The 9,208-nt window shown below is 37.0% G+C and overlaps 3 protein-coding genes across 6 annotated transcripts; all 3 read left to right on the top strand.

Annotated features, from left to right (window-relative positions):
• The first annotated feature begins 1,400 nt into the window (after positions 1-1,400).
• On the top strand, positions 1,401-4,466 carry LOC115238951 (protein scarlet-like). Of its 2 annotated transcripts, XM_029813188.1 has the most exons (12): positions 1,401-1,437; positions 1,541-1,769; positions 1,895-1,943; positions 2,024-2,204; positions 2,407-2,605; positions 2,673-2,865; positions 2,948-3,133; positions 3,219-3,321; positions 3,401-3,622; positions 3,697-3,938; positions 4,026-4,126; positions 4,201-4,466. In XM_029813188.1, exons 2-12 carry the CDS (start codon positions 1,598-1,600, stop codon positions 4,380-4,382), a joined length of 1,830 nt encoding a protein of 609 aa, XP_029669048.1. In that variant the 5' UTR covers positions 1,401-1,437; positions 1,541-1,597; the 3' UTR covers positions 4,383-4,466. The 2 variants fall into 2 exon arrangements, with proteins under 2 accessions (XP_029669048.1, XP_029669049.1); XM_029813189.1 differs by lacking the exon at positions 1,401-1,437 and having other exon boundaries at positions 1,752-1,769; positions 2,010-2,204.
• Positions 4,467-5,175: 709 nt separating this feature from the next.
• On the top strand, positions 5,176-7,338 carry LOC115238952. Of its 3 annotated transcripts, XM_029813193.1 has the most exons (4): positions 5,178-6,259; positions 6,345-6,552; positions 6,640-6,840; positions 6,913-7,338. In XM_029813193.1, exons 1-4 carry the CDS (start codon positions 5,972-5,974, stop codon positions 7,227-7,229), a joined length of 1,014 nt encoding a protein of 337 aa, XP_029669053.1. In that variant the 5' UTR covers positions 5,178-5,971; the 3' UTR covers positions 7,230-7,338. The 3 variants fall into 3 exon arrangements, with proteins under 3 accessions (XP_029669052.1, XP_029669050.1, XP_029669053.1); XM_029813192.1 differs by having other exon boundaries at positions 5,176-6,259; positions 6,345-6,840; positions 6,919-7,338; XM_029813190.1 differs by having other exon boundaries at positions 5,177-6,259; positions 6,345-6,840.
• A 12-nt stretch (positions 7,339-7,350) lies between these two features.
• On the top strand, positions 7,351-8,513 carry LOC115238953 (ATPase inhibitor mai-2, mitochondrial-like). Its single transcript, XM_029813194.1, has 3 exons — positions 7,351-7,489; positions 7,859-7,991; positions 8,076-8,513. The coding sequence occupies exons 1-3, from the start codon at positions 7,443-7,445 to the stop codon at positions 8,208-8,210; spliced, it is 315 nt and encodes a 104-aa protein (XP_029669054.1). The 5' UTR covers positions 7,351-7,442; the 3' UTR covers positions 8,211-8,513.
• Positions 8,514-9,208: the final 695 nt, after the last annotated feature.

Raw genomic sequence — 9,208 nt, 5'->3', positions numbered from 1 at the left:
ATAAAAAAATTATAATAACTATATATGTATAAAATTTTTTTAAAAATATTTCTTATATAATATAAGTAACGCTTGAACTGCGTAATGATGACATAATGACTTTGGTAGTCTTCCCGATATATTTCTTTTTAATAGATTAACACGCTGTCGCAAATCATAGGTCAATGAGAATCGTGAAATTGTGTTTTATTGATACAGCTTGCAATTATCGCGATATACCGTATATATGCCGTATATGTTTATACTTTTTATATTGTGACTTATATAGCATTATACTTACAAAATTAAAGTCTCGAAATATTTATCGTGCAAATGAAACAAAATTTCACTATTTAAGGTATTTTAAACTTTCTTATGCAATACTTGTTTTAAGTGCAATATTACATGTACGTGTGTATATTCAAGTATTGAACGAATTATAAATAGATTTATATACATACAACAATGCTTACATTCCGCCCAAAATCAAACCAATGACTACTATTTATAGGATCGCTTTTAGCATCATTAATAGCAAGAATTAAAAATTTTACGTGTTGTAGCAAAGAACATAGTACTCTTACTTCAATTAGTTCAATCGATATCATTAGATTGGCAGTAATACGCTTCGTACTTGCATCGATCGTACTTTTTACTATTTATCTCATTCGAATTGATTTGTCGACAACATTATGCCTTCGTTCGCACGGTCACATCTAATTATTCGAGGTAGCTGATTGCAATTAGTGCGCCATGTCACGTCTAATGACCATTTTACAGTAGACAATGCGTTTAAACGAATTTACCGGTAGCGTCGCAACTGTTTGGACTGAAATTCAGGGCGAAAATAAAACTGCGGTAAAAAAAACTTGGGAATTTTTAATGAGCGATATCTCGTTTCCGAATTCCAAGACACGAGAGGAAATGCAAATGTGTAATATTCTTGATAGAGATTTACGTACGTCAGCATAGGTATATTGGCGAGTAATCGACGATGTATCAAGAGCTACATATGCATGTATACATTACTGTAAATAATTCAGATTTTACATTGATGATCTTTTTCACCTTTCGAGCAATGTTTTGCACTTTTATATAGCGATTTATAATGCAGCGCGCATATCGTGTTATCGCAGAGAAAATTGTAGATATATACATATATTATGTTATTTACGAAAAAATTATATACGTATAACTCGCTATTACCACTCAACAATAATAACATTACTACCTTTGCCTACTTCAAACTTTTTTGTATAGATACAATACACAATATAGATACAACAATATTTAACTGTATTAAATTTGTTTATATTAGATAGCGCGTAATACATTGATTCTCTTTTTCCTTTTCTTCCGATATATGCATCATCCCATCTTTTTTTGTCATCTTCCTTTCTCAGCTGAAATCGTATAATGAAAATAAATGTCTATGTGATTCGAAATTAGCAAAATCTAGTAAGTATATTAATCTTCTTCACAAACATATATACGACTCTAGATAACGATGATAAGAAATATTAAGAAGCAGAGAAATAGAGATAGCGAAATTTTTTTTTAGTTTCATAATGCTCCAGCAATATTAAGCAGAGAAGCTTTTTAGAAGTGAATAGTTACAATGGTACAATTAACAAATTCGATTGACGATGAGATGACTTTCCAAATTTTTCATCTGTTCTGGGAAAATATGACCGTTACTGTACCTATTGAGGATGATGAGTGTTCGGGAAAAGTGTGGTGCAAGTTGTTGCGTAAAAAAAGCGTGAAAATGTTTACTATACTGAAAGGAGGTAATGTTTTGTCGACATTAAACTGCAGCGAAAAACGAATTTGTATATCTAGATTACATTAAATATTTATTATTTAATCATTTTTATCAACGAATAATATATATTAATGTCGATACTTTTTATAGTATCTGGATACGCAGAAACCGGTAATATGTTTGCTATATTAGGACCAAGGTACGCAAATTCTATATTAGCATGTTTCGTCGTGATAATTTTACGATAAATTCACGTCAAGGGCAGACTTATTTCTTTAGTGGCGCCGGCAAAACCACGTTTCTTGCTGCCTTGGCGAGAAGGCTCAAATTAACTTCGGGCACAGTGAAGATCAATGGGCACGACGTTTCCAAAGAAACGATGGCAGAAATATCGAGTTATATGCCGCAGTTTGACGCTCTGCCCTCTGCACTCACACCAAGGGAGTATATGTCGTTCGTGGTATTGAAAAGATATATTTAACAAACGATTTCATTTATTTCTCTTTGCTCTGTCCACGAGTCGCGATTGAGAGCAAATTTAAATTATTAAATACAATATAATTTTTTTACGATAGAGAGAGAGAGAGAGAGAGAGAGAGAGAGAGAGAGAGAGAGAGAGAGAGATTATTAGTGTCAATATAAAACTATGTATTTCTCTTTAGTGTGCTCTGAAAATGGGAAATAGTTGCAGTGCATTACGAAGAAAAACCTTGGGCGAAGAACTTTTGCGAGATCTTGCATTATACGAATGTATCGATACTCTTATATCGAAACTATCGGGCGGTGAAAGAAAGCGTTTATCGTTAGCCACGGAATTAGTGACAAAGCCTAAAATATTTTTTCTAGACGAGCCAACCACAGGTGAGAATGTCAAAGTTATCGCTTTACGCAAGAGATTACGTCAAGTATTGTGCAATATTAAATGTAGGTCTGGACACTTTTGCCGCGATATGCGTCGTGCAATCGTTGAAACTGATTGCATCGAGAGGTACAATAATTTTTTGTACGATTCATCAGCCCGGTATGATGATATACAATATGTTCAGTCATGTATTATTAATGGCGGATGGAAGATCGATATACTTCGGGACTTTAGGAAATGCTACAGATTTTTTTAAAAGGTAAACCTGATGTTTCGATTAATCGCAGTTGCATTAAATTGCGGCGAGTAATAATGACAAAACAATCGATATGTTTGCATAGCCAGGATTATCACTGTCCTGTAAACTACGACGAGTCCGAATATTACATAAACATCCTGTCACGTCAAAATTGGACAACGGATCGCAGTATTGAACTGTGTCGAGCGTTCTCGCAATCGTCACTGTCAAAAATTCCTGCGATCGAGAATGCGAGAACAATTTTTCACGCGCGCGTCGTTCCACAAAAGTATTGAAATAAAAAACGACCACAGAATTTTTCAAAAGAATCTCTATAGATATAACATCTAATTGATCATTATATATCTTTATAGAAAATCAGGATGGTTTGTACAATTTTATTGGTTGCTCTGGAGAATATTTTTGCAAGATAAAAGGACAGTTTCCGACAATTGGACCGCGTGGTTTTCTTTTTCGGTAATAAATTAATAAAAATATCTTGATGTTATCAGACGAGGCATAAATTTTAGTGTAAAAGAAAACTATAATCTTGCAGCTATCCGTAATCTTTGTCAGTATTTTTTATGTCGGCACTAAATCATCGACACAAGAGGGAATACAAAACATTCGCGGTGCGTTATATATGATGATATCTGAAATTATATTTACGGTCGCCTATTCTGTCATTTACGAATTACCTGGCGAACTTGTTCTTTACCTTCGCGAGAGTACCGTATATGCGCCAGGACCCTATTACTTCGCCACTATTTTCGGCTCGGTAATTATTTAATGCATCGTGAAAAGAAAAAACAAGATCGACACGACATATAATTACGATACAAAACTCCTCAGATACCCAAGACAATATTCAAAGCATTTTTGTTCACGGTCGTAATGTATTTCCTGTTACATTCCGAATTTTGGCTACTTGACTTTTGCTTGTATTGTCTCTGTACGACAATGACGGCGATTTGCGGTACCGCATACGGCATGATGATTTCCAGTTGGATCACCGACATCGACATTGTTGTCACGATAATGGTACCGTTCGATTTGCTATTCCTTTTGACGGCGGGTGTGTTTTACAATCTTCGGTAAGAAAGCGTTGCGCGTTATATCGATATTATATATGTATAACGAATTGATTAATATAGTACATCAAATGTTTATTATTTTTGTAGAACTCTGCCGAGCTACTTGGGCTACTTCAAATATGTGTCGGTTTTTTATTACGCCACCGCAGCTGTATCGATAATATACTGGTCGGGAATAAAGAATATCGGTTAATATCGATTGTTGATTATTTATTATAGGTGAGCAAACACATTTATTAACATTCTGATATTTTTTTTTTAGACTGTCCAGTCAATCGCGACCTGCCTTGTTTATCGAATGGAACGGAAGTTTTATCGAAGTATGGATATAACGAAGGGAACTTTTGGTGGGACATGACCGGGTTACTGCTTCTGACAATTCTGATGAATGTTATTGTATATTTTGGTATAAAAAGAAAAAGGGCAACAAGATCAATTATTTAATCTATGATCGAGAGAGGTAGTCGCGAAAAGCGTCTTTACAAAGATATACCAATAAGCTTTAAAAATGTTTGAAATAAACAGATTCCAATTATTTAGCAATCTTTTTCGTTAAACTCGATATTACGTGATAAGCATTTTATGATGCTATAACTTCGCACCTGTAATTTACGTTGTCAGCATTTCTTGTTTTGCTCGAAGAGTTAAAAACTTCCCTTTTCTCGAGGGCGTTTAATTTTCGCGCATGCAGCTAACTTATCCGATGCGTTACATAAACCGATCATAAAACTCGGGAACGTATAAAGTACAAGAATGAGAGAGATTGTAAATAGTGTGATTACAGTTGCGCAGTAAAGTTGGTGTGTTTCTGTGTTAGCTTTCGTGATAGATTTATGGGAAGATAGAAACGAAAAAAAATATCGCTATTGATTTGAACAGTGAGAAGGAAAATTACAGACAAATTTTTAACCGTGTGTGTATGTATGTGTGTGTGTGTGTGTGTGTGTGTAGGCGTGCAGAGATTTTACATTTGTCTTTATATATTATTTTTTGCTTATTCGGAAATATAATATCGCCCAAAAATTTTTCTCGTCACAAAAATACTGAAATAATTTATTACGATTAATTGTGTCGAGGTATTCGTAGAGATAGACAAGGAGAGAGAAGGATGATACGCGGACGCGACGGCGCTCGACGAGAGGTGGGGATCCGCTAGAATCGCAATAAAACGATGGAAATATTGGAATCGGCGCAATATGATTCCGCGACGGGTCGCGAAATGAAACGAAACAATGTTTGCGTTGCGCGGAACGTCGGATATCCCTCTCTCTTCTCGTCCTCATCTCGTCCTCTCTCCTCTCCCGTCCCATCCCGGAACCGAGATTTGTTAATATCGAGCGCGTTCTAGCTAGTACCGTGCCAAAATGGCCGGCGTTTAGTCGTCCCTTAGTTCGGATTTAAGTCGCTTGCTTATCTTTCGGCTGTTTACATATTACCGAGCTATCATCTCCTCTTCTCACTTCGCTCCGAAACGCTCGTGTTTCATCCAACGCTTTTCGCACGTTCCGTCTATAATACAAATTTAATTTAATATTGTTTAAGAAATTTTATATAAGGAGCAAAAATATATATAGTGTCTCGTAAATATATATTATATATTCAAAATTTTATAATTGCAGACACATATATTAATCGTAAATAAAAAGTCGCGTCACGATCTTCGAATTAGTCACGGAATTGATTGTAAAAGCAATGATGCTATTGTATTGATAAAGTAATTTAAGTGCGTAAAAAGAGATCTTCATATAAATATAATTCCAAGTAGTCGCGAATTAAAATTGCGGCGACTTTTTCGCGGCAGACACTCGGTAGACACATCGGCGACGTCGGTAGCAACTAAACAGCTGACTGTTCTAAAACCGCGCTTAAACAAGCAAACGAGGCCGCGAAACAACGGTGGATCAATGCGCGTATAGGAGACGTCGTTTGTATCCGCGAATCGACGTGGATTAACTTCAAATTAGACGAAAGTCGGTGTTTCCTTTGAGCAAAGCCGCCGCTGATAGCGCTCCGTTAACTTTATAAAAAGGAGCATGTCCGCGGAAGCGACTACGGTGCTGCTGAAGAAGAGGGAGAGGACGCAGAATTGGATCCCCGAGGAGAAGAACGCTCTGTTTACCCTGATCAAGCACCACGTGAACGCGATCGAGAACAAGAAAATCGACGCGGCCGCGTCCGCGATGAAGTCCCTCGCCTGGCAACAGATCTATTGCGCATTCCGCGGCAGATTTTCGGCAGATCGGGACATCACCAGGATCAGGGAACAATGGCGACGGATGAAGGCGCAGGCAAGAATGGAGATGTACACGTACGCGGAAAAGGTGCGGCCGATTCGAGGCGCGTTTATATATCATTTTTTTCTCCTCTCCTGTTTCATCTATCTTTCTTACGGTGTCATCCGCGCAGGTGCGAACTTTGGGACCGGAAGCGGCCGTCAAGTCCCAACCATCGAATCTATCGATCGAGGTATGGCGATTGATGGAGAGCGTGCGTAAGAACGATTGCGAGGCCGATCGTTCGGACGACAGTAGTCAGGATAATGAAAATCCGACAAATCGAACGGCGATACACGCCATCCTGGATAAATTGACGTTACCCACGCCGGAGACGTCAGGTTGGGCTTTCGGACGCGGTTTTCGAGCAACCCCTCGCTACTTTCGAAATTATCATTATATTCAAAATTATCGGGACGATTATTTAGGGCAGGGACACGAGATTAAGATCGAGGTCAACAGCGATACGGAGGATGAGAACAGTCGCGGCGAATTGTCGCAAAAACTATCGGATGACGGTTTCTTGCCGCAGAAGCGTTCCAGGATCGCGACAGAGAACGAGCCCGTAGACCTTGTCGAACAAAAAACCGCTTGCCCCGACAGCGTATCGACGTCCCGTATTGACGATGGTACACGATGTCTTTTTTTTTAATTCTATGCGCAAAATACAGCAAACAAGTAGAGAATATTTTTCTTTCAAGCGACAGAACTCAACGACGCGAGGAACGAGTTATCCTCCGCTTCCATGGGTTGGAACAACCCGGTCTCATCCGACAAAGACAAATCGGTGCAGAGAGCCATGTGGATCTTCAAGTCTACGCAACGCGAGCACGAGATCAAATTGCGGATGCTGCACATCGAGCTGGAACGTGCAGAATTGCAAAAGCAGACTGCCATCAATGAATTGAAAACATCCGAGATCAAGAAGCAGTTGATGGAAGATCAAGCCGCCGAATACTATAGGTCGATTTATTCGGTTCTCAACATTCTTATACACGTATTAGCGATTCTAGTTTAATTCGAATGCTCCAAAAAAGTATGCTCGACGTTTGAAATCGCGGGAATCCGTCGATATTCGCGGCGCCTGCATCGCCGGGCGCGACTGATTGTGAGTTTTACGTTCTAAGAATAAGCGTTTCGTTTACGACAAGAGACCGCTCCAAGTCGTTCTTGTCGATCTGCCAAGTCTTCGTCTAACGTCTGATACCAAGTGTTTCGTGATCGGGAAAAAATGCAACGAGCAATTACGACCTTTTCGCGGAATATCTCTGCGTTAAGGTATCGGAACAGCTTCGCGATATACTCTCGGAAACGCAATAATTTATTTCGAATAAATACCTTTCATTCACGCTTCTTACCCGGTGTTTCCCCCATCATAGACGTAAATTTCAGTCATCTTTATTCGCACTTATATATCAGTCTATAAAAATGCTCTTATTTTTTCGCTGAATGCAAATTGTCTCTTTTTAATGTATTATATATTTGTGACATATGACCCGAACGAACGCTATATCAACATTATGTAATGCTTTAGTAGATAGTAGTAGACATAACCCCTTTGAATAATATCTTATTTTATTTTTTCAAGTAAAAGTTTTTTTATTTTTCAAATATTTTGTTATAATTTAAATATGTATTGTGTTGTAGTCACATAAGAATGTCTGGAGAACGTGGTTCCGGTGCTGGAAAAGGAGGTGGTAGTGGTGGTGCCATTCGTGATGCTGGTGGTTCCTTCGGAAAGATGGAAGCTGCCCATGAAGATCAATACTTTTATAATCTGGTCGGCATTTTTTCTCTTCTGTTAACTTTCTTCGCATAAAAAACTTGATTTGCTTATTATATAAGTTTAAATATTTTATTTCAGCAAAAGGAACAATTACAAAAGATGCGAGAGAGCCTCCACGATGAAATCTCATTCCACGAGGAACAGATTAAGCGTCATCAGGAAGCTATAAATCGTCACAAAAAGCGAATGACAGATATGGAACAGAAAGAGTGAATGCGTGAAGAAATTTTATTAGCGTGATATTTCTGATTTTGGCAATACTATTAATTTCAATATAAAAAGATTGGAAATAGTAGAAATAATAGAATATCGCAGCATTTCTTTTCTTATGTACAAAATGTTAAAAAGATATTAAATGAAATGCTCTCAATTAACATTATTTAAGCATAAACTCATTGAATATTATATATATTGGTTATCTTTTTGGGGAGACTATCGTAAGAGGTCTTTGTACTTTAAATGTCTGAAAGACAGTTATATACGTGAGAATAAAACGTGTTTTTCATTGTTGTTAAACCTTGTTTCAACGTTAAATTATTTTAATGTGACATAACGCGCGCCAATTTTGATCTTTTAAATCTCGGAGATGCGAATTTGTTTCATCCGGTCTTGTATAACCTTTCAAAAATATTTTTTATTTAATTAGTGAATCATAAAAAAAATTATATATTAAATATCTACATTGCATAATAAATTTTTTATTTAACAATTACACACAATGCTTCGACATGTTCTCAGAGAAATGCACAAGCCCAGGTATTAAGAAAATTTAAAAACATTTGATTTACAGATAATGTGTCCCAAACGCTTGTGGCTATGTCATTTTTCTCTGATTGACAATATAAATATGCAAGCGTTTCTTTCAGTTTTAGATATTTTAATAGAATTAATAGAAGAAAGAAGCATGATTCGCACATAAAAAAGGATCAAACATCATTCGGCGATGTGGCATATGAAACAGAATATTATTACAAACAGGTATCATTGCAAAAAACGTTACTTCACGATCAAACATTACAGTCATAACACAACGCGTTATATAAATATTTAGAATAAGAAATTATTGAAAGTCGTCAAGGAAAAGACTCAAGACGAGGTGAAACATATGCAGAGAGAAGTACAAGTTATGCGAAATAAAATCGAAGAATACAATCGCGGCATAAACGAGAATCTGAGATTTTTGAAAGACCTGGAGAAAGATTTATCCTCTG

Source organism: Formica exsecta, unplaced genomic scaffold (assembly GCF_003651465.1).
Source record: "Formica exsecta isolate Colony F162 unplaced genomic scaffold, ASM365146v1 scaffold363, whole genome shotgun sequence".
NCBI classification, from domain to species: domain Eukaryota; kingdom Metazoa; phylum Arthropoda; class Insecta; order Hymenoptera; family Formicidae; genus Formica; species Formica exsecta.
Note: the sequence above shows the minus strand (reverse complement) of the source record. Positions and strands in the feature narration are given on the sequence as shown.

Coding starts and splice junctions, on each gene's coding strand:
- LOC115238951 (XM_029813188.1), top strand. CDS start 1,598: ATGGTACAATTAACAAATTCGATTGACGATGAGATGACTTTCCAAATT. Junction 1,770..1,894: donor GTTTACTATACTGAAAGGAG/GTAATGTTTTGT, acceptor TACTTTTTATAG/TATCTGGATACGCAGAAACC. Junction 1,944..2,023: donor TTTGCTATATTAGGACCAAG/GTACGCAAATTC, acceptor TTATTTCTTTAG/TGGCGCCGGCAAAACCACGT.
- LOC115238952 (XM_029813190.1), top strand. CDS start 5,972: ATGTCCGCGGAAGCGACTACGGTGCTGCTGAAGAAGAGGGAGAGGACG. Junction 6,260..6,344: donor TGTACACGTACGCGGAAAAG/GTGCGGCCGATT, acceptor TCATCCGCGCAG/GTGCGAACTTTGGGACCGGA. Junction 6,841..6,912: donor GACGTCCCGTATTGACGATG/GTACACGATGTC, acceptor TTTTCTTTCAAG/CGACAGAACTCAACGACGCG.
- LOC115238953 (XM_029813194.1), top strand. CDS start 7,443: ATGCAACGAGCAATTACGACCTTTTCGCGGAATATCTCTGCGTTAAG. Junction 7,490..7,858: donor CGGAATATCTCTGCGTTAAG/GTATCGGAACAG, acceptor ATTGTGTTGTAG/TCACATAAGAATGTCTGGAG. Junction 7,992..8,075: donor ATCAATACTTTTATAATCTG/GTCGGCATTTTT, acceptor ATTTTATTTCAG/CAAAAGGAACAATTACAAAA.